A 24,748-nucleotide genomic window follows, 5' to 3' on the forward strand; every position below is an offset into this window, starting at 1 on the left:
TTATAGGTTTATTGGTAGAGGATATTGTTTTAAATTATCTACACCTATAAGAGTTGAAATATCTTTATCATTTATTTATTTTTTATAAAAAACATAAATTTTAGGTGGGGCTCAGGTTTCATCCTAGCCCTAGTTCAGGATTACATGTGAATGTTTTTTTGTCGCTTTTTTTTTTTTATCATGTTAATGTCTCATTTACTTGTTAATTAAACTAAAGAAATGACCTTTCAAACTATGCACTATTGCTGCGTTTGCTTGAGAAATTAGGGCTATCTACCTATGGAACATTATTTTTGACATTTTTTAGGAGGGGAAAAGTAGCTTTGATAAAATATACAGAATATATTATTTTATGATAATTTCCATTTTTTTATTTATTCACAAGGACCGATATTAAAATGAATAAATAAAACAAAAAGCTCTTACACTATATTTTTTTTTTCATTCTTTCAGATTTTTTTTTATCGAAATAAAGGGTTGTTTCTTTCTCCCCTTCCATAACTTGTGTCATCCCATATTTCTTAAAATAATATGTTTTCATTTTGGAATAGATGATCCTGAAAATCTTTGAATTCTCTTATAGAATTCATAGTATTTTTGGATTGAAAATATACATTTAGATTATAAAATTTGAAAGGTATTTAGATTACAAAATTTATATGGTCTTTTTAGATCTGAGAATACTTTATTAGTTCTATAATCTGAAATTTATTTTGTTAAAGAAAAAGAAATATTTCGGATTGTACAGTGTAGGAGGTGTAAATAGAAATATATTGTAGAATCCAAAATATATATTTTTAATAACAAAATGGTCTTTCCGCCTAACCTATGGAGAAGCTTTGGAGGTGCAGGAAGAAACAGGCAGATAGAGATTAAATTACTTCAGAAAAAAATGTGAGGCCCAACAGAAAAGAGCCCAACTTTCTTTTAATGTCGACTATAATCTGCATTGACAGTTCCTAATCCCAAGGGTAATTTTATATTTTCGATTAAGGAAATAAAAAGTGATTTTTTAAGTGCTATGATGCTACTATCTTCTAAATTTTTAATTAGGTAATACAGAACAAAGATATCATATTTTTTATTAACTTTATTAAAATAAAAGAAAGTGTAAATTGAAGTTATTGAGGTGCATAAGAAAATGGCCTAATTCATTCGCGAAAAGGCCCATTTTGCATAATGCTATCACGGTTCAGAATGTGTTTGGTCGACTGTTTCTTCCTGCAACTCCATACCTTCTTCTCTTACCTTTATAAATTTTTTGTATTTTCAAAAATGTCTCTGTAATATTCTGGATTACATAATTTGGAAATCATTTTTCAAATTTGTAATTAGCTTCCGAATTACATAATTCAGAAGTCTTTCTTCAGATGCATGATTACTTTTTGGATTACATAATCCGAAAGTTTTTTTTAGTTTCTGGATTATGTGATCCGGAAGTCTTTTTTCAAATGCGTTTCTGAATTTCATAATCTGGAAGCTACTCTATAGGGGTGGCACGAGAAGGATAAAAATGTAGTTTCATGTTTTGTATGGAGATGATAGATATGGAGGTGCAGGAAGAAACAGTCTGTTTGGTCTTCCAAAGAGATTTATTTTTTTTCCAAAGTCAGAAAACAGAATAAGAGCACAATGTCTACAGATACAAACAAAGACAAACATATGATGCTGCATACTCAATCAAATTTATAAAACTAATTTGTTGTTTGATTATAAACATGTTAAATAACCAATGAGGTTCCCTGCGCCATAATTTTTTTATTGAAATTTTAACTTAAAAATGTCGTTCTTCCAAACCCTTGTTTAGTAATGCATACACGTTTAAGAAAAGAATAACCTAGTTCTTCTATATAGGATGAAGTAAAACAATAGCCATTATTTGATCATTTTACCAATATGAGATATATGTAAAGCATTTTCATTTCGCTAAAATTAAAACTAAACCAAAACCAGAATCCTTATCTTTAAATTGCAAAGAATTAGAAAATGAAATTATAGTTCTAAATTAAATTGTATAGCTCAGTAGATAAGGATTGAAAATTAAAAAAAAAATACATTTTAATTATTTTATTACAAACATGAAAATACTATATAATATCATTATCAGAATTTGAAAATCTATTTTTCTTATAACTTGAATTTGCATATAATTCCTTACTAATAACAAAGCTCTGCATATGACGGGTCTAACTCTGAATAATGAAACTTTAACCTATTCTAAATTAGTTTGAAAAACGTGTTTGAAAATAGAAAAGGAAGATAGAGTGAGGTAATTAAGTGGAAGATGAGATATAAGATTTGATGATTAGTGATGGAAGATGGAGTTAGAGCATATAATGATTAAAGAAGGTGAAGGTGGTGGGTGCATGAGTGCGCATTTAGTTTTGGACCCACTCAATACTCACTATTACTTTTTATAATAACACACAACTTTCTATTCTCCCTTGTGGGAAAACCCTAATTTTGTCTGCCACACACACTTGCAGGCAGCAGAATTTCTACATTATGGATTCACTGTTCTGGGAATCACACAGGACATGAAGAGACCCAACCAATACCAATTACAGACCTCTTCATTCTAATTATCTCTCTGTATGTACATTATTACACGATAACTTAAAAATTTATACATATGTATTTTAACCATTTAAATATAAATACAGATTTGTGAATACTAATAATATCAATAAATACGGTTGGTGTTAATTTATCATTAACATACAAGATGATCTTTTTGACTCCATTTCTATTTTTTTTTATTGTATGAGAATTTTATTGTAGGAGAAGAATTAAGACCAGTTAGAGATCAAAAAATACTAATTACATACTCCTTTATTTAAAATCTATCATATGAAAAGTTTATTCGGTTTATCAAGCAATACCCTATTTTTTTTTTACTTTTTGGTATATATAATTTTAAACTTTGTTTTTACATGAGTGGAAGTATTCAATGTATTCCTATATTTATTTATTTCTACTAATAAAAAAAATCACTAAATATTATATATAAATATAAAATTGTCTAATAACTTTGGTCACATGATAACCATTTAAGGATAAGTTACTATAAGAAAATGATATATAAAAAAAATGGTAAGAAAAAGATATATATTTTATTTTGTTGTGTGTATTTACATCACTTCATGTATAGGAAATATATGCAAGTGTATGGAGACTTTGTCTTTCCAAATTACACTCTAATTAGTTAGAGATTCACTAATCATGGGATTCTATCATTATTAAATTAATTGCATACATATAATTGTGTACAATATCGTACAATATTGCATACAATAATTGCGTATAATTTGATAATTATTATTTTCTTAATACTCCCCTCAAGTTGGTAGGTGAAGATCATGAACCCAATTTGTGTCGTAGCGTCAAAAATTGTTCCTTGCCCAGTGCCTTCCTAAAAATATATGTGAGCTGATACGGTACACATGAAAGAATGATTATCCCAACTTGTAATTTTTCTCGCACAATGTGGCAGTCTATCTCAATGTGTTTTGTGCACTCATGTGGGTTTGCTGTTATATGTAATGCCGCTTGATTGTTACAAAAAAGTTGAGCTGACAAGTTACATAGCACCTTTAAATCCTGCAACAGGTATCACAACCAAACTATCTCCAAACATGTATTGGCCATCGCGGTATTGATACGTTTTTCTGTTTTTTTTTTTACTTTCATGAGATAATAGAAGAACAAAAAAAAATGCAATACATACTGATCTCCGAGTTGTCTAACATCCTCCCCAGTCAGTCGAGTCGCAATAAGCTGTCAATGTCAAATTGTTCTCGGATGGCATTAACAATCCTTGTTCCGGTGATCCTTTGATGTACTTTGGAACTCGAACTGCGGCATCCCAATGAGATTTCCGTGGAGCCCGTATATATTGACTTAGGGTCCGAACCGAAAATGCTATGTCAGGCCGAATAACCGTGAGGTATATCAGTCGTCCCACAAGTCGCCTGTATTTGACTGGATCCTTTAATATCAAGTATGAATCATTGGAAATTTGTTTGGACGAGCACCTATGAATCATGTATCCTGCAAAATATCAAGTGTATATTTTCTTTGTGACATGTAAATACCAGCTTTGGAATGGGAAAATTCAATCCCTAGAAAATATTTTAAGTCTCCAAGATCTTAGATGTGAAATTATTGTAATAGACCGACTTTAACACGTTGAATTTCTGTCAAATAATTATCGTCCACATAAATCAAAAGGATAGTAAATTATGAGTTATTCTGTCTTGTCTTGTGAGTAGAGAGTAGTCTGTCTTGGATTGTTGAAATCCTACAGATTTAATCACATGAGAAAATGTAGAAAACCATGTTTGGATGCCTGTTTGAGACCATAAAGAAATTTGTTAAGTCGTCATACAATGTTCTCCCTTGTCGATGATGTCCGGGTGGCAAGTCCATGTAAATAATTTAATGCAATGTGCCATATAAGAAGACATTTTGCACATCTAGCTTGTGAGTAAACCAATTTGTGGTTGCTGCAATGGTGAGGAGACACCTCAAAGTTGTTAATTTTGTTGCTGGTGAAAAAGTTTCAGAATAGTCGACACCTTCAATCTGAGTTGTACTTTATTTTATAGACTTATTTGCATCCGATGGATTTCTACCCAGCGGGTAACGGTGTCAAGGTCCACTTTTGATTTAGCTGCAAGGCATAAAACTCTTCGTCCATTTTTTTGCCAATTTGGATCAAGGATAGCTTGAGCATAAGTGTGAGGTTCTTTGGTGGCTGTGATATTAGCAAGATATGCACTATGTATAGAAGAAAATCGTGAATTAGAAAGAAAATGATGCATAGGATACCTGGTTCCATTCGGCCGATCTTGGGCAGTGTTCAAATGATTGGCTTGGGATCCCGTTACGTAGTCTTGAAGCCAGGAAGGTGGGGTTGATGTGCGACTAGATCGTGGAACAGGAAGATCGGTTGGAGAAGGTTTAGTAATGGGTGCCAGACTTCCTGGCGTGGGAGAAAAAGGTTGGTTTGCTGGAGGTTCAGGTGCATTGTGACGAGTAGGAGAATAATGTTGGTTTGTTGGAGGTTCAGGTGCATTATGACGAGTAGGAGAAGAAGGTTGGTTTGCTGGAGTTTGAGGTGCATTGTGACGAGTAGGAGAAGAAGGTTGGTCAAGTGAATGTTGGACAGGAGTGGGTAAGTCAATGTCAATAGCAGACAATATACCTTGTAATGGAGGTAAGGATTGCGTCTGTGACTGTTGGCAGAATGGGAAAACACTTTCATGGAAGATGACATCTCGACTTGTAAAAAAAGTGTCTACATCTATATCAAATAATTTGTATGTTTTTTTATTGAGAGGATAACCAATGAAGATGCACTGTCGAGCACATGAATCAAATTTTTGCTTAGGTGAAACAATAGTTGCATAACAGAGACAACCTTTAAGTGAGAAAGTGAAGGTGTACGATTATATAGCATCTGAAAAGTGATTTATTTTTTAGTAAAGGTGTTGACAAGCGATTAATGATATATGTGGCGGTTAAAACGTATTCTCCAAAACTTCTAATGGTAAATAAGACAGAAATAGGAGGGCTCGTGTTGTGGAGTGTAGACACAATTGCGTTGACATTTAATACCTTTTTTGAGAAAAAAATTACGCATGGAATTAAATTTCAATCAGTTGTTAATGCGGATGGTTTTAATAGATGCCTGAAATTGATTTTGTGCAAAAGTAATGAATGATTCTAAAAGATGTTGGGTTTCAGACTTGTGATTCATAAGAAGAAATAACCAAGTATAGTCATCACTATAGTGAGAAAAAAAGATTTCCAAAATGAGTTGGGGTTTTATGAAGACCCCAAATGTCAATAGATTAAATGGAGAATGAGATTTTATTGTGCTTAAAGGAAATGGTAGCCTTGTTTATTTAGCTTTGGAACAAATACTACAATTATTATGAATGAGAATAAGATTTTTACTAATAGGTAGTAAGGAAGATGCAAGTTGTAGATAGGAGAAGAATGTCCGAGGCGCTTATGCCATAAATCAGGATCGGTCGAAATTTGAAATTTGAGATGTGTGGGCTTGGTTTGGAAGAGGGGAAATGTAGTATAAGCCTGTGTGTTGTTTACCGAGCCAATCATCCTCCCGTAGCCAAGTCCTGCAAAATGCAACCATGTGGAGTAAAAACGACACAAAAATTTAGTGAACTGGTTATCTTGTTAATGGACATGAGATTTCAATTAAAAGAAAGAACGCAAAGAACATCTTTTGATATTGTCATTGAATTTAATGGTGTCTGTAGATAAGATGGGCGTAGTTGAGCCTGTGGGGAGATTAACATTTGAAATAAATGATGATGAAATGTGTGTGAAAAATTGTGAATCAGATGCAATATGATTGGTTGGTCCGCTATCCAAAATCCATGGTTTCGTAAAAGTAGAATTAATAGATGAGTTATGGGCAAACAGACCTGCAGCGCTAACAAACGTGTCACTTTTACCGATATGATTGAGCGAGTAAATAGACTTTACCAATTGCTGAATTTGCTCAGCAGTGAAGCCTTATACGAGGTTTCTAGTCACTGGTGACTTCTTTGCCATACATGATCTTTTATTTAAGGATAAAAATGGAAAGGTGTCAAGACACCAAGATCGGTGATTTGATACCTATAAGAAAATATATATAAGAAAATAGTAAAAAATGAGATATTTCTTATTTTCTTATGTTTACATCACTTCATGTATAGAAAATATATATAAGTGTATATATACGATATCTTACAATATTATATACAATAATTATGTATAATTTAATAATTATAATTTCTTTAATATTTACACAAGATATATAGTAAAAAAAAAATGCTGATAAAAAAAATAAATTAAAATAAATAATAGTAACAAAAGTTAAACTTATTCAATTTGTAAAGTTTATTGTTATGATGTGTCTAATTGTTGGATAGAACCATCAGTAATTATATAACATAATGTTATCCTAAAATCTAAGGGTTAATTTATTTTCATCATTTTTTGAAGTATAGCTTAAATTTTTTTAAATTAATAAATATTTATAAGATTTGTTATTTTTTGTAAATTTATATAGTAAATGTATATTTTTAAATTAATTAAATATTAGATGAATAGAAACAAAATAAGTGAAAAATAATTTAAAAATAAAAATTAAATAATAAAAAAATTTAAAACAATAAAAAAGAAAAAAATTAAAAACTAATACGTGTCTATGTGCCTTATTTGGATAACTAATAAACGTGAAATTCTAAGAACATTTTTTATAGGTTACATATAAGCAACTTCGTATAAGGATTCCAAAATTTAAAAAAAAAAATGTATATGACACTGGTAAAAAGAGCAATATGATGTAGAAAACGAAGAGAAAAAGAGGAAATTAAGGGTGACCTTTTTATTATTTGGTTCTGAGTTCAGCCATCATTTCGGAAGATTTAAAATTAATGAGTTCTGAATAGACTTATATAATAGATTGAGATATTTTTCAACCAAAAAATTTCAAAAAAAAAGTTTAAGGATCCTTTAAGGTATATATTATTCATTTTACTTATTTAATTTTATTTACAGTTAGATTTTCAATTTATTTTTAATTCTTAACATCATCAATTCAACATTTTATTTTATTTACAGTTAGATTTTTAATATCATCAATTCTTGAACAATTATTATTTAATTCTCTAACTAAACTTTAAATTTAATTTAATTTTACAAAATTTACTTATAAGATAATATTTACATTTACATCCATCAAATTTTATTAAAATAAAGTATAATTTAAAAAGTAAATTGTAAATTTAACTCAATTTTATAAAAATAATTTATAAAATAAAATTTAGTTATACAAATTAACTTTATGTAGAGTTTCTAATAATAAAATATAGTATAATTAAGATATTTAGAATTTCTACTAACAAAATATAGTATAATTAAGATATTTTGTCGGGTTTGGGCTATGCAAAGTGATATGGAGTTAAGGATTGCTGACATGAAAGAATATAACTCCTTCCCAACAACAAAGCACAACAAAGCATTGTGCATATGACAGAAACATTTTGTTTTGTGTGTGCAAATGCCTCAATCGTTATAACATTAACAATACATTTAAAATAAAAGACGTTATTGAAAAAATAAAATAGGTAATCATACATTCACAATCCACTCACATATTATTTATATTATATATAAATAAATTATTCATTATAACTATTTTTTTACACCATTTTTTTCGATTTTATTTTTATTTAATATATTTTATTTTATTAGTATAATGGAGTATTTTGTTATTTAATATAAATTACTTAAAAAAAATTATTTTTAATTTTAAATTAATATTAATGTACAATTTTTATATCTTGACTCTCTACTTTTTTTTTCTTAATTTCTTATTTTAAGGCAACAATAGGAAGAGAGAGAATATACTCTTACATATCAGATAAAATAACCTTCATTTTCAATCATCTTCTTCACTCCATTTCAAGCAATTATATTCTTTGGTAAAACCATTATTTTTTTTGTATCTACTATCAATCATAACTTTAAAGAAGAAGAGATATTCAAACCAGAGAAGAAAAAAATGTTGTTTAATTAATTCATCATTTTTTAATGTTATTTTTTGTTTTTTAATTTCGACTCATCTAAAATTATTTTTGTATGTATGAAAGATTATTTATGTATGTATATTCTTTGGTAAAACCATTATTCTTTTTTATTTACTATCAAGTCAATCATAACTTTAGATAAGAAGAGATATTTAAACCAGAGAAAAAAAAAATGTTGTTTAATTAATTCATCATTTTTTTACTGTTATTTTTTGTTTTTTAATTTCGACTCATTCAAAATTATTTTTGTATGTATGAAAGATTATTTATGTATATATTAAATTTATATTATCATAAAAGTTGAATAAAAAAATGTAAAAACATACACTTGTATTTCTGCTAATTATTTTAATATTTTTTTCATATCATTTAATTCTAAACTTACTCTTTATTATATATATTTATTTTTAAACTCATTGCATACAAAACTAAATATATCATTTTGCAAATAAAATATTCATCCATATACATAACTACCTGAAAGATTGTATTCTAAAAAAGGGGTAGTTACAAGTATACGAATTCTCATTGGGACACACCAGAGTCATAATACAAATCACAAACTGCTTAAATAATCCATAATTATTTAATCCAGAAAATCTCTCATTGCATCTTATTTATCAAAATCAAATATTCCGTACTCATACCTCTCAAAGCGAACATATAATAATCTTATTAATAATAATATTTTTAAAATCAATGTTAACATATCACTATAAACAAAAAATAATTAGTTGTTATAGTGATTAAATTAGAGACTAAAAAAAATTGGTTTCTAAATTAGTTTATATTATTGTTAAATAGTTTCTAAATTGGTATTTAATTAGCTACCAAGGTTTTAACTACCAATTATTTAGATGTTATGATAAAGTAGTTTTTTTTTTATAGACTATGCTGGTTTGTTTGATTTAGAAGCTTGTCTCGTGAATGTAAGGATTGAGGTATCTTCAAATATTTCTATTATTTTTATTTTTATTTTTATTTGCTGATAAAAAAAATCATATTTAACTTAGTTGGGCTTTGACTAAGTGACTTCTTGGTTGGGTTTTATTGGACTTGTTTGGGCGAGTTGCACGAAAAAATATTCAACTTCACTACTTGAGCGAGATTGGACTCGTTTGGACGAGATCCTCTGGGGGACTTTTAACTTGGGTGAGCTTTGACGAGTGTTGGTGTCTTCCATCTTTCCCTTTTTAGCTTTATTTATTTTCCTTTTGCCCTTTCCATCTTCATTCTTCTATAGAATCCTTAAATTATTACAAATTTAAAAATAAATCGTTATAATTCAAATTATAAACACAAAATATGTAAAAATATTTAAATTCATAAATTAGAAGTTATATTATGATTATTTTATTATTTAATATTTATAAATATTTGTATTTTAATATAAAATATTATTAAAATTTTACACAGAATGTCATCATCAACATGGTAGTGTACATTTGATAAGGTAATAATTATCTATATTATTCCTTTTCCATCCATCACATCCATGTTTCTCCATTTTATTTATTTTGTTGTTCAATTGTGTTTTGGTTAATCGTTCATTCACTTATGTCTGTCAAGAACATAACAAAATCTTAGATAACTCTCAACCAATCTATATATCGACACTCCTAACCACACCCATGTGTTTCTTTAAGAAAATCAAAAAACTTTTATCGTCCATTTGATCATTCTCCCTCAGGCCACCAAAATCTCACCCATAAATCACCTAATAACCTTACTTGTAACAACCCTTTATACCTTACTAGTTATATTCTTTGTTACACATCTTGAAACTTAAAATAAATGTTATTCCTTTTTCAAGAAACTTCCAATTAAATTTCCATCACGTTGTAACTAAAATTGTGACAATATCTACATTATATTGTCATCGATATTAGATTCAAACATGTATTAAGAAATTCAAAGTAAATGCACCTTTATTATTTTAATTTTTGGACCAGTAGTTTTTTTCTTGAGTTATGAAAAGTCTTTATATAATATTTTTCAATTGATTCAATCTCAAATGATTTAGTACATAAAAAAAAAATAATTATTACGAAGTGGACTTTAAGTCTAACTCAACCTCATAAAATCAGTTTATGAGGTGAGGTTTGCACCCATTATGAAATGTTTTAATCTGTAGTCGATGTGAAATTTCCAACACACACCCCTCACGCCGAGGGTGATAGCTCGTGCGTTGGACAATATATTTATGAGTGGTACGATAACGGGTAGCCTGATAAGCCCACCAAACACTTAATAGGATAAATTTTAAATGACTCTGATACCATATTACGAAGTGAACTTTAAGTCTAACTCAACTTCATAAAACCGACTTATAAGATGAGGTTTGTACTATATACAATGAAAATGTTTTCATCTCTAGTCGATGTGGGATCTTCAACCTGAATTAAAAAGACTTTTCAAAATAAAATCTAATTGAATATGGGGGAGTACGTACGTACTACTCAAACAGCAACTCCATCAACGTATAGCAATGAGCTTCATATTCCAATAGCAGTTAATGGAATAGACTTAAAATTTGATATTAATAATTACTCTTTGAAGCAACAACATTACTGGTGAAATGATTCGTTTTTGAGGTGTTGCTTCACAGAAGAAGATTATCGATGATGAAAACATGATTTGGTGAAAGTGTGTTCGTGCATATATATAGCGTTTGGAATCATTGATGAAGTTGAAGGGGTCATTATCGAATCCAGAAAATGTCAAGCAGAAAACTGCTGAAAAGTATCAAAGAGTACAAGGACACTGTAGAAGAGTGGCATCTCCTCGATTAGGTGGTTGCTTTCTAATTAATAATTAAAATAGAAGAAGGAATATCCGGATCAGAAGTTCAACAATCGAGATACGCATAGGAGGACCACTTTTGTTTTGTTTAAGAATTAATTTTCATCTCTGCCATCTTCATAATTATACATGATTTATTCCTCAGTTGAGAGACCAGTCTCCACATATCAAACACGGGTCTAACTCTAAATAATGAAACTTTAAAGTGGAAGATGAGATATAAGATTTGATGATTAGTGATGGAAGATGGAGTTAGAGCATATAATGATTAAAGAAGGTGAAGGTGGTGGGTGCATGAGTGCGCATTTAGTTTTGGACCCACTCAATACTCACTGTTACTTTTTATAATAACACACAACTTTCTATTCTCCCTTGTGGGAAAACCCTAATTTTGTCTGCCACACACACTTTCTACATTATGGATTCACTGTTCTGGGAATCACAAAGGACATAAAGAGACCCAAGCAATACCGATACCAATTACAGACCTCTTCATTCTAATTCTCTCTCTAGCTTTTTGTATGGTTGAATTAGATACTTCTTAATATAGTATCATAGTCATTTAATATTTATTCTAACGAGAATTTATTTGATTTATCAAATTATCTGTTATTTATTTATAAATATGTAGTCTCACGCAAGAGTTCGTAGATCTCGGCCTGAGTGAATATATTAGAGAGTCGTTTAAAATCTATCATATCAAAAGTTTATTGTGTTTATCAAACAATCCACTATCAGACTATTGGATCACTCATAAATATATAGTTCACGCACAAGTTGGCAGATTTTGGTTTGAGGTGTATTGAAGATCTTACATCAAATAGATATAAAGATATTTCATAATATATATAAGTAGGTGTAAATCTAATAAACCGATTTTATAAGATTAAGTTAAACATATATATCTATATAATGAAACATAGTACAATTAAGATACACTTTTGTTGGTTTTTTGGGGGTGCAAAGGGAAATGGAGTTAAGGATTGTTGACATGAATGAGTTGAGTGGCGAGCATGCGAACCCAGATTGCACAACATGTTGGTCAACCTATAAACTAAGTATATTTTTGTGGTAAATCGCAAGTGGCACAATGAGCATTTCCACTTTCCCAAAGAGGTATGAACTATGAAAACAAATTAACATCATTGAACCAATTCCTTCATGGAAAACATCATTATTGGAATGCCCCAACCACCGCTGCACCTCTTAAGTTTTTTCACCTCCACTTTCGATGGTATTATAAACACATTCCGTTTCCCAATCTACGATCATAGTCTTCCCACAATTTCTTCTTCTTTCACATTACCTAGTCATGAAAGAAAGGCATCTTTTCGTCGCTATTACTATACGCTTACAAAAGTGACATTACATTACAACCTAGGTATGTCTTAATTGGGATTATCCTTTCATTATTCATATATTACAAGAAAATCATGAAATAAAAATCAATTTTAAAAATAAAAAATAATTAATTGTTATAGTGACTAAATTAGAGAGTATTTTAGAAACTAAAATAAATTATTTCTAAATTAGTTTCTATTATTATTAAATGGTTTATAAATTTGTATCTAATTAGGTAACAAGATTTTTGCTACTAAATTTAGAATTTAAATAATTGGTAGTAAAAACTTTGGTAGTTAATTATATACAAATTTAGAAACTATTTAACAATAATAAAAATTAATTTAGAAACCAAAAAAAAAATAGTTTCTTAAATGGTCTCTAATTTAGTCACTATAACAACTAATTATTTTTTATCTTTAAAATTAGTTTTTTTTTTTTTTTTGTGATATAAGTGAATGAGCATAACATTTTTTCTATCCATCAATTTTTTTTTTGAATGAAAAATTTTCGTTAATCATATTAATGTTCAAGTTATATGATGTATCCACTTCTAGCCATTGAATTAAGAAGGTGGGAAAATGTTTTAAACTTCTCTAAATGCCGACAGTACTCAAACATAATCAGATGTTTGATTTTTTGAGAGGATTGGATTCTATACTAATTATGCATAAAAACAAACGTGGTGGGTTTTGGTACGATCAAATTTGAAGGGAAAGAAGGAATTGATGCATTGTGCAATACATGCACGATGGAGGCTACATGCTATCCTACGATCACAAATTATAGATTTGATCATGAAATGAAATGAATGATCGATGAATTAACACTAAATAAAAATTAATTTTTAGTAATCAAAATAATTAGTTACAATAATAATTAAATTATAGACTATTTTTGTAGAATGTAAAAAAGTAGATTTCAAAATAGTTAGTCAGAAAAAATAGTGAAAAATTGTCTCATAATGACACACAAATTCCTATAGATTCATCATTTTTATTATCCACTTTGAAGATATATGAAATTTTTTAATGTATAAACCATTAAAGGTGAAAAAAACTAATATAAGACTTTTTGTTAAACAAAATGCATAACATTATGCTTACATCATTATTTAAATTATTTCACTTTTTACTTAGCTACTGTAACAACCATTAAGGGGGAAAAAGTACAGGTCTCACCTATTCACTAAAGATAGACTCAAAATAAGTATTATTTTACTTTAAATCCAAATTTATATTCAAATATTGATAAATAATGAAGTGGATTTATATAGGCTTGAAAGTAATTTTATAAATCAAAATATAATTACTTTTTAGTCTTTATTTTCTTTTATTTGTAATATTTATATTTAAGAAAAATTACGTTTTTAGTTCCTTGTAAATATTAAATTATATAATTTTAATGAATATAATAAATCAAATTTAAATACTAAACTTAAAATTTATTTTGAAACAATTTATTTTATTTATAATTAGTCAAAATATTTTATGATGAAGTCAATTGATTTGATGTGTAAGAGATATATATTCCTACTGGCTGGTTATTAAGTTTTTAATTATTAAATGAAAATGTATGTATTGCTTTAAATTAATAAAATTTCATATTTTACATATTTCAAGCGATAAACAACATTGAAAAGCTGAGCTGACAATAACATAGAAACGTCATGGCAATATTTTTTATTTTTAAGATTGTATATATAACTAAAGATATATGTGGAAGAAACTAATTGGGGAAAAATCCATCAACTATATCTTTTTTTTATTACGAAATACAATAATTATAATTAAAGTGTAAGAAATTAATTTATTAACTATTTGTGACGAACTCGTGTTGATGAATTAGTTCAATCTCCTAACAAATATTTCTATTTTTTAGAAAATTACATATTTAAAGAATACCTCATATTTTTATCTTTGATTAATTAAAGTTATTTTAAATATACCTTGCTAGAATAAAAATAAAAATATTTTTATTTATGATATTTAAATCAAAAGTTTAATTACATATTTTTTTATTCCTATAATATGTTTAGTTCTTCAATTTTTTAAGCCAATTAATTGACATCTTTGAATATGCGTTTAGGAAACATGGATTCATCATGTGTGGTCGAAGCTTCAAAGAGTACTTTTGCATCTTTTGAAAAAATCCTCAAAATACGTGAGTTTCGAACATGCACCAAGACTCATTATTTTTTTAAAAAAAATAACAAAATTTGACCCTTTTATCACTTTTTTTCTACCTAACATCTTAAAATTCTTATTTACTTTCGAATTTATTCTTGATATTTACGATAAATTTGAGACATTGAATAAACACTACAAGAAAATAATCAATAGAAAACAATTTTTAGAAACTAAAATAATTAATTGCAATAGTAACTAAATTAGAGACCATTTTAGAAATTTAAAAAAGAAATGGTTTCTAAATTAGTTTCTATTATTGTTAAATAGTTTTTAAATTGGTATCTAATTAGCTACCAAGGTTTTAACTACCAATTATTTAGATTCTAAATTTGGTAGTTGCTAATTAGATATCAATTTAGAAACCATTTAACAATAATAGAAACTAATTTAGAAACAAAAGAATTTATTTAGTCTCTGCAATGTTATCTAATCTAGTCACTATAACAACTAATTATTTTTTGTCTCTAAAATTAATTTAGTTTCTATTTCATGAATTTCTTGTAGTGAAATGATAATTTTATGTAGAAGAAAACTCCAGGATATAAGGTTGTTAATATTTGTTTATAAAAAAATAAAAGAGAGCTTAATTAACTCACTTTATAAAGATTTTGAAAGTGAGAATTTGAGGATTTTACCATAAAAAAAAGTTAAAATTGTTTTTTCAGTAGAATTGCTTCTTCTTTTTTTAAATGTTAGAAATTTAATTATTAACCTTGAAGAACCAAAATGACACGTAAATCAAACTAGTTATAAAAATGAGATTAATTAAAAATAAATAAACTGTTGCTACTGAATAACTTGAACTTTACAGTAGATATATACTTAAAAATTGTAAAGAGGTTTATCATATAATAAGTTTTGTGTCTTGATATAGTTGGCGAATCCATGAAAATACATATAATTTAATGTATGAAATTAAGAAAAACCAAAGCATGTCTCGTAGTGAAAAGGAATTCCACCCATCCAAGATTCCCATACACCAAATTACATCTTCACAAATCAATTCACCAAATTCCTATATATATTCATCATTCTTCCAAAGTCTTCAAACCAAACACACCCTCAATTCTCCTCTTCTTTTCCATTTCCATGGCTTCCACAACCATGCCTTCACTCAGAAACTCCATTTCTTCCCCAACTATGCTTCTTCCTGCCATGTCTGATCATAACAATCATATTTTACTTCCAAATAAACTCCTCATCAATAAAGGGCAACGCAATCTCCGAGACTTAACCGTTGCAAATGTTGCAACTCCATCATTACCCGTGATTGCCCCACCAACACCGGAGGAACAACGGTCAGGAACCACCGGCGGCCGCCGCCACCACCACCATCATGTTGCATGGACTAGTATCTCGCAGGAGAGGTGGGAAGGAGAGTTACAAGTTGAAGGACAAATACCACTATGGCTGGTAAGACTTCATATACTTCATGCTCATCACTTCAAATCAAATTACCCCATATCCATATCTTTCTGCTACTAAGATATAACCTATACTTAAATCTTTTTATGTACCTTTATAATATTACTATAGAAGTACAATAGCAAACTGAAGAAACTTTTTTTTCTCTCCGACAGGGAGCCACACTGTGACACAGTCCATTGTAAACTACAAAAACAATAATAAATTAATGAAGCTATAGTATCGATTTGATCACAGGCGCAGTCTAGGGTTGTTGATCATGTAGCCGTATAACGTTAGAGAATGAAAAAACAGTATAATTAATTAAAAGCAAAGACATTAAAATAATATAAGGTCAATGTTAACCTCTGACTAAACACGCAAACTCGTATAAACAAATATTTAACACAACATCAAAGGATCTTTGAATATGTGTTCTCATCATTAATGGTTGGTATATTCCTTGAAACTCTCATCATGTATACGCAAACGTCATATTTTGTTGAATATGGAATATTAAGTATAAATATAAATATGGTAAGGTTTTTTCGTTTGTTTGTGTTACTTGGGGAATGGTTATTGACCTTATAATAATAAATAAATATGAATGATTACATGCAGAAAGGAACGTACCTGAGGAATGGGCCTGGGATGTGGCACATAGGGGACTACAACTTCCGCCACCTCTTCGACGGTTACGCCACGCTGGTGAAGCTTCAACTCCAGGACGGCCGGTTATTCGCCGGCCACCGTCAAATTGAATCGGAGGCGTACCGGGCGGCGAAGAAGAACCAAAAGATATGTTACCGGGAGTTTTCGGAAGTGCCTAAGGCGGCGAATTTCCTGGCGTACGTGGGAGAGCTGGCGAACCTGTTCTCCGGCGCGTCTCTGACGGACAACGCAAACACCGGCGTGGTGAAGCTGGGGGACGGGAGGGTGGTGTGTCTGACGGAGACGCAGAAGGGGTCGATTGTGATTGACCCTGAGACGCTGGAAACGGTGGGGAAGTTCGAGTACAGTGACTCGTTGGGGGGTCTGATTCACTCTGCGCATCCCGTTGTAACGGATAAGGAGTTTGTGACGTTGTTGCCGGATCTGGTGAGACCAGGGTACCTTGTGGTGAGGATGGAGCCTGGCACCAGTGAGAGGAGGGTAATTGGGCGGGTCAATTGTCGGGGAGGTCCTTCACCCGGTTGGGTTCACTCTTTCCCTGTCACCCAACACTATGTTGTTGTGCCTGAAATGCCGTTGAGGTACTGTGCTCAGAATCTGCTCAAGGCTGAGCCTACTCCTTTATACAAGTTTGAATGGCACCCTCAGTCTAAAGCTTTTATGCATGTCATGTGCAAGACTAGTGGAAATATTGTAAGTTAGTTAATTACTTATCTCTGTGTATTTATTTCACTGGTTTTATCTTCCATGTTATGGACTTTGTTAATGATTGATCTCTGTGTGTGTGGTTTTGAAGGTGGCAAGTGTGGAAGTGCCTCTGTTTGTTACTTTCCATTTCATTAATGCGTATGAGGAGGAAGACGAAGATGGGAGGGTGACGGCCATTATTGCCGACTGTTGTGAGCATAATTCGGATCCTACCATTCTTGACAGGCTTAGGTTACAGAATCTTCGTTCTTTTAATGGTGAAGATGTTCTACCCGATGCTAGGTAATTGATATATGGATATCTTGGCCTTAGTGTACGGAAAGATCATAATGCATACGAGTGAGTTATGGCTTACTTAATACTGATTAACAGGGTTGGACGGTTCAGAATACCACTGGATGGAAGTCCAAGTGGAACACTAGATGCAGCATTGGACCCAGATGAACATGGGAAAGGCATGGACATGTGCAGCATAAACCCTAATCATCTAGGGAAGAAATACAGATATGCGTATGCTTGTGGAGCACGGCGACCTTGTAACTTTCCCAACACCCTCACCAAGGTTTGACTTAATATTTGGGTCTTTCAAACTTTCTATCCGAATTTTATCTTTGGTTCCGGACATATATATGTAGTTGAATATGCTTTGATATATGTAATATATATGCAGCTTGATTTGGAATCGAAAAAGGCTAAGAACTGGCATGAAGAAGGTGCCGTGCCCTCAGAACCATTCTTTGTGGCACGACCAGGAGCAACAGAGGAAGATGATGGTTAGTTAGAAGTCCTTTAATTCAAGCATGCATGCGTTCTTTTTCATCCTGCTCTTGTTCTTTATTACAATTTCCCAACAGCTTCATTCTAACCTATCTTTCCTCTCATATGGTAGGTGTGGTAATCTCCATAATCAGCGAGAAAAATGGAGAAGGTTATGCGTTGCTGTTAGATGGTTCCACTTTTGAAGAGATTGCTAGGGCCAGGTTCCCTTATGGACTTCCATATGGGTTGCATGGATGCTGGGTTCCAAAAGAGTAACAGCATCACTGAATATGTGTAGTAATATAAAATCTGCTCAAAGAGTAGACGCAACTGCATGGAAGCAGTACAGCTATACAATATATTAATCAACTATACTGAGTACAATGGATACTGATCCTTGAAGCGTGTAATATTGTATGTGTATGATAAAGTAGCAATTATGGATTGGTCCTCTTCCCCTCAGCATTTTGTACATTTGTACTGCATGTGTTATATCAATGAGTAATCTCATTTTTTTTCTCAGTTCTCTAACTACCAATCCTTTTTCACAATAAAATCCCTACCCAATGCAACAGTGTATTATTAAAGTCAAAGAGTGTAGTTTGAAATAATAAATGTTGCAGCATCATGTATGTGGCCACGTTCTGTTGATCATAGCATTAACCAGTAGAGAATATAGTTTCAAACATTAAGCTCAGATCCATGATAGACCACTTTGGCATTAGCTCTTAGCTCTTACACATTTTAGCCATCTCAAAGAAACTTCCAGAGTAAGCCCCATTCGAATCATTTATAATTACCAACTAAAAACAACTCTTCCGTATGGTCTAACCTATCTCACACGTCAGTGCCTATATTGGTTGTTCTAGTATAAAAACGCATCTTAAAATTTTCTAAATATCTCATCTTCTCGGCTTACATGCAAGAATGAATATTAATAAAATGAGTGAAAAACTAGTTCACTTGACTATCTTCATCATACATAATAAGAGCAATCATAAGAACAGATAGAAATTGTAGATAGGGTGCAAAGAAGTTTCTCTGGATCAACGTACCCAACCAGAAGGAATCTAGATTTACCTCGTTTTATTATTATTAAACTTTGTTAGTTTTGTAATATAAGACAGTACATGATTGAAACATCGTCGTGTTTGAATCAAATAATTTCAAAATGAAATCCCCTCTCAGAAAGCAAGCATCTGGCCATCCTCACCAAAAAAAGGAATCGGATTAAACAGTCAGATCTACAAACTATTCACCTATAATTTTTGGAACCTATTTTCATTTTGTAAATAAACCAGGTGCATTTTGTGATGGGAGCTTCCAGTGTCAAAGAGAACCTTGAGTTGTCAAGGATATAAAAATTATTATTTCTGATCAGTATAAACAGCATCGACATCATCAAGCTCAAGTAATTTGCTCATAAGTTCCTTGTTCAAGTCCATAGCCTCATCGTCTACCTGAAAAATCAAGTGTAACTGACTCAGGCTAAAGGGAAAGGACTTTATCAAAATTAAAATTCTCACCTTCTCACCTGGGCGAAGAAAACAAAAGTGGGAGTGGGAGAGATGAATGTAAAAAATTTAAAAAATCCTCTTCTGTTTTTACTTCGTTGTAATATTTTAAAATGATGAGCTAAATAAACATAATGGATCTGACACCCTCTAAAGTGAGCAATTCACTTTGGAAGGTAAGGCAAGTAATCTCAATCATTGACGAGAAAATCAACTATCAACGTTATGTACCCATACATACATGCATCACAAATTATGCATGTGTTCAAATATGAAAGTTTATTTTCTCACCAGTGACTAAAATCATTTACCGTGCCTTTGCTTACTTTACAAAAGCCAAATCCAAACATAATAGGGATAGTTTATAATATGAATATGTGGAAAATTACTGATAGAAACACCCTTGATACTCTCCAGAATAGTTTGTCTGCAAATGCATAACTGTAAAAATGCAATACAGACAGAAGAACAGGAAAATGAATCAGGAAAAAGTAACACCTGCCAAACCCTTTTAGAAATTGCATATTACTGCATCAAAGATTAAACTTACACCTTCAGAATTCTTTCTTAGATCATGAATCCAAAAAGAGAAGGGAGAAAAGATAAATGAAAATTCAAAAATGAAATACTATATGCAAAAGCCAGTAGACAAACCTCAACCATGGTATTTGGAAGAAGCTCAGAACCATTATCAGGCTCAAAATCTATGCCCTCCTCTCGCAGCTTGGATAATATAGATGAATAGTTCTCTGAAGAACCTACAATTTTATAATACCTGAAAAAATGAAATAAAATGAATTCTAGTTGGCAAGCTTCAATTTTATGCTCTACTCTAACAGAGGCTCCAACATATTTCAGCCATTATTACTATCAGAGCCACCAAGTAAGACTAATTTAAGTGAGAGATTACAAGATCATGTGATGTTGTAAGAAATGCTTTCCCTACATATGTATAAAGCAAATCTGCCCAGCGAATCAATATCACACCAATAAAAGAATTGATACTCTTATATCCATTAACCCCTAAAAAATGTATTTTTTTATAAATATATCTGTTAGACTGTACCTATTTCTCATATTGATTTTGGTTGCCAGATTCTAGAAAATTTGAATAAAAATAAATATCTATTTAAATATTTGAAATTTTCTTTTATTTCAACAACATTTAAATAGGAGGCCAGCATTTCCATTATCTCAAAAGTTAGCGGAGACTAAATCTATTCCGAGTTTGACGCACAATGTTGCCCTTTCCACGCAGGATTGTGGCTGCACGACCGGGAAGGTTCACGCCCTTCATTTTCTCTGTGTTCCTTCTTCTCCGCGGTCTTCCTCACAATTCCGGCGATTGCTCCGTTTCCGGCGGCTAGTCAATGGAATGTGCCACAAATTCAGTTGTGAAGGTGTAACAGATTTTTGGTTCCTCTCCCTATATAAATAGGGGTTTAGTTCTCACTTTCACTCACAACTTCACTGCCTCTTCATCTCACTCACGCCACTCTTTCTCTCTTCCTCTTCACTTTATTCTTTTCTTTTAAATTATAATATTTCTGAATTTGTTAGGTTCTTACTCTTTTAAGAGTAACTTGCTAGTTCTGATCCTCGGAAATTTCTGAGTTCTTGTTGTATCCTTGGGGACTTGCGCAATACACCGCAGATAAGTCCTTATGGACAATGATCACTCACGTCTCAGGAAATCAATTTTGTTCGTGTTTTAAAGTCTTATTTACTACATATCAATCTATGATTTTACCATCAACCTTTCAAATTCGCCCACATTATATAAAGAAATGGTTTTACTCAAGCTAGCTAAAGTATTCTTAAATGATTGGTGAAAAAAAAGGGGTTCGATGAGTCAAATGGATAATCTCATTATTACTGATTTCCAGTTTCCCCCACCAAGACCAAGAAAATGCCCAAAACCTATTATCTTGTAAAAGGAGCATAGACAGGAATAAAAAGGTCATACATCTTTCCCCAGGAAGACCAGAAATTTTATTGCAACTGAGAAACACAATAAATGAATAGCAGAGAATTACCTTTCTGACCTATCCTCTTCAGTGTCATCTTCATAAGTTGGAGGCTCAATTACATCCTCAGCTCCAGCATCCAAAGCAACGGAGAGCAGTTGATCTTTGTCAGCATTAGTAGCTTTAATATTTACTACCCTAACACGTTTAAACTTAAATGTCACAGACCCAGAATCTGCCATCTTTCCTCCATAGTCCCTTATCACTTCTCGTATCTTTGCCACAGAACGATGTACCTTATCGGTCGATACCTCAACAACCATACTAACTCCTCCATAACCATAAACCTGAAGGGTAAATATAGAAGGATGAGTTAAAATAGCATTCAACAAAATTCCAAAAAATATAATCCACCAAGAGACTAGTAGAGTTGAAGGAATTAGACCCAAGGATGGGTCCAAACAAAGAACTGACCCCTTCCCATGTTGGGAAGCACAGAGAGAAGAATAGAGAAAGAGAGAGACAAAGTAAATTTGAAAAACACGCATGCATCTGAAGCACTGTTCACAATCGTCTGATAGACAATACTCACTATTTGTGTGTATGATGTATCGTACATTTATAAGCAAAAATTGATGTATCGTACATTTATAAGCAAAAATTGAAACTGAATAAACTGAATTACACCTCAACATCCCACACATTTAGGCAGGGTCCAACCCTAACTAGGAACCTAGACTCATTGACCAAATTGACTCCAATTTCCCTTGCACCCGACTTTTTTAAAATTCACAGCTAAAATTAGAGTAAAAAGTAATAGCAAACAAAAATGTGTCCCTAAAAATGTTAAACACCTCAAACTGTCAAGCATAATGCTTCTTTAAACAGTTGGGATGAATCAATTTTAAGGGAGATGTAAATTGGAATAATTAGTACTGAAATAAAATAATTTGGAATATAATTATTGCTTTCAGAAATGTTTGCTAAAATTAACTTCGTAAGAACAAATGGCAATAGGTCAAAAATGCTTTTTCATAACTCTTCTTTTTAAATAATGATTTTATCTCAATACTTTTTAGATACTAAAAGTGAGTTGGGTTATAAACTCATTTTGCCCAAACATCTTTTGGACAAAAGTAACAAAATTTTACTTCTGCACAAACAGATACTTGAGATGTTAAGGCACCAGGATTAGTAATATGGGCTGCAATTGAAACTGAATGTTATTTGTTATATGCATCTGTACTACATGGATTTGGTTTCTTTACTTTACCTTAAGAAAGGTAAAGTAAGACAGAGTCATCTTACAAGAGAGGAAAAACAAACCACTTATATGTAAGATTGGTGAGCGCCTTGTGATGGCGTGCATTCAAAAAACATATTTACATTTCTCTCTTTAAACAAGACGCTGTAATGTTCTTAAGAAAAATGAAATGATCCAAATATGCCAAGGATGAAGTTCAACAGTGCAAAACTTCATATTGAAATCCTACACAAACACGCTCATTAAGGATAAACAAGTCAGTCCTTGAGAAAACAAACATAAAGCTTAGTAATATATATTGCATGTTTGGTTACAACTAATGAACGAGTGCATACTAACCAAGCCCCAAAACTGGACCAAAAAAATACCAGTCCCAGAACTATTTGTTTCCCCATGCCAATCAAATCAAGAGTATTTTCTACCAACCTCATAGACTTTCTCAATATAAGCCTCTTGTCCTTTCTCAGAAGCTCTCTTGATATTGCGCTCAACAATATCTTTAGGCACATCTAGCTCCTTAGCTTTCTCAAGTACAGCAGCCAAAACTGAATTGGATGTTACATTTGGACCACCTCTCTTTACACTGCCATTCAACACAATGAAAGTCGTGTCACAATGTGGTTTTTTAATCAATAAAGGAAAACAAGACAGTAACAAACTCCTCTAGTTCGAACCAATACAAATTACATAATAGATTCTGATCAAATTCAGGAAAAATCAGGTCCCACGTGCAGTAAAGTAAAGAAAAAACTAAAAAAAAAAAAAGACAAGGGATGATCAGGTTAACTATTTCATCTCATTAAATCCTGAGCAACAAAAGGTCAATTTGCTAAAATACCCTTATCACCTTAAAATAACTTGGTAGCAATCATATCAGTGATGTAACATATAGAACATAAAAAATGAGTTATTTGATGAAGGACTTACGCAGACACAACCTCCTTTCCAATCCTTGAGTACAGTTTTGCCTTCTTGGCATCTTGGGCTTCCTGTAATTTTCTTGAATGAGAATCAATCCTAGGAGAAATTGAAGATTTCTAAAATTCAAAATAATTCGTAAAATGGTATCTGTAAACCAGCGACCCAACTTAAAGCCACGTAGTAACAGTGAGCCTTGTTCAGAAACAACGGGAGAAGTAATCAAAACACGAGCATAACCTCATTGATTTACACCAAAACAGCTAGAGGAATAATGTCCTTAAATAAATGAACTCGGAAGGTAGATAGTGATACTGGTTAAGAAATTGAAGGGCAAAAGAATTTGATCAAACAGGTGGCATGCATAAACCTTTCTCCCAGCAATTTTGCTGGAACGGCGACCCATACAAACAGGAGTGGAAAACCATATCCTTCTGACTTGGGAATTCTGAGTGCAGGCTCTGTTCGGATTGAACCAAAAGGTTTTGGCGCGAAGGAAGGTGGAGGAGGAAGAGGAAAGTGAAAGGCGAGTTGTCAAAGCCTGAAGCTGAAGCAGTGCTCTCATCTTTTTGTTTGATTCCTCATACAATTGACACCCGCA

The 24,748-nt window shown here is 31.4% G+C and overlaps 2 protein-coding genes across 3 annotated transcripts; one reads left to right on the plus strand and one right to left on the minus strand.

Moving 5' to 3' along the window:
• Positions 1-15,923: 15,923 nt before the first annotated feature.
• On the plus strand, positions 15,924-19,013 carry LOC137822764 (carotenoid cleavage dioxygenase 8 homolog B, chloroplastic). Its single transcript, XM_068627757.1, has 6 exons — positions 15,924-16,354; positions 16,967-17,710; positions 17,814-18,007; positions 18,098-18,287; positions 18,396-18,498; positions 18,615-19,013. Exons 1-6 carry the CDS (start codon positions 16,031-16,033, stop codon positions 18,758-18,760), a joined length of 1,701 nt encoding a protein of 566 aa, XP_068483858.1. The 5' UTR covers positions 15,924-16,030; the 3' UTR covers positions 18,761-19,013.
• Positions 19,014-19,555: 542 nt separating this feature from the next.
• Positions 19,556-24,748, minus strand: LOC137821952 (probable transcriptional regulatory protein At2g25830). Of its 2 annotated transcripts, XM_068626774.1 has the most exons (7): positions 24,518-24,748; positions 24,157-24,218; positions 23,656-23,812; positions 22,035-22,312; positions 20,653-20,773; positions 20,388-20,439; positions 19,556-19,944 (listed from the first exon to the last, which is right to left on the minus strand). In XM_068626774.1, the coding sequence occupies exons 1-7, from the start codon at positions 24,710-24,712 to the stop codon at positions 19,934-19,936; spliced, it is 876 nt and encodes a 291-aa protein (XP_068482875.1). In that variant the 5' UTR covers positions 24,713-24,748; the 3' UTR covers positions 19,556-19,933. The 2 variants fall into 2 exon arrangements, with proteins under 2 accessions (XP_068482875.1, XP_068482874.1); XM_068626773.1 differs by lacking the exon at positions 20,388-20,439 and having other exon boundaries at positions 24,518-24,746.

Source organism: Phaseolus vulgaris, chromosome 9 (genome assembly GCF_000499845.2).
Source record: "Phaseolus vulgaris cultivar G19833 chromosome 9, P. vulgaris v2.0, whole genome shotgun sequence".
NCBI lineage: Eukaryota > Viridiplantae > Streptophyta > Magnoliopsida > Fabales > Fabaceae > Phaseolus > Phaseolus vulgaris.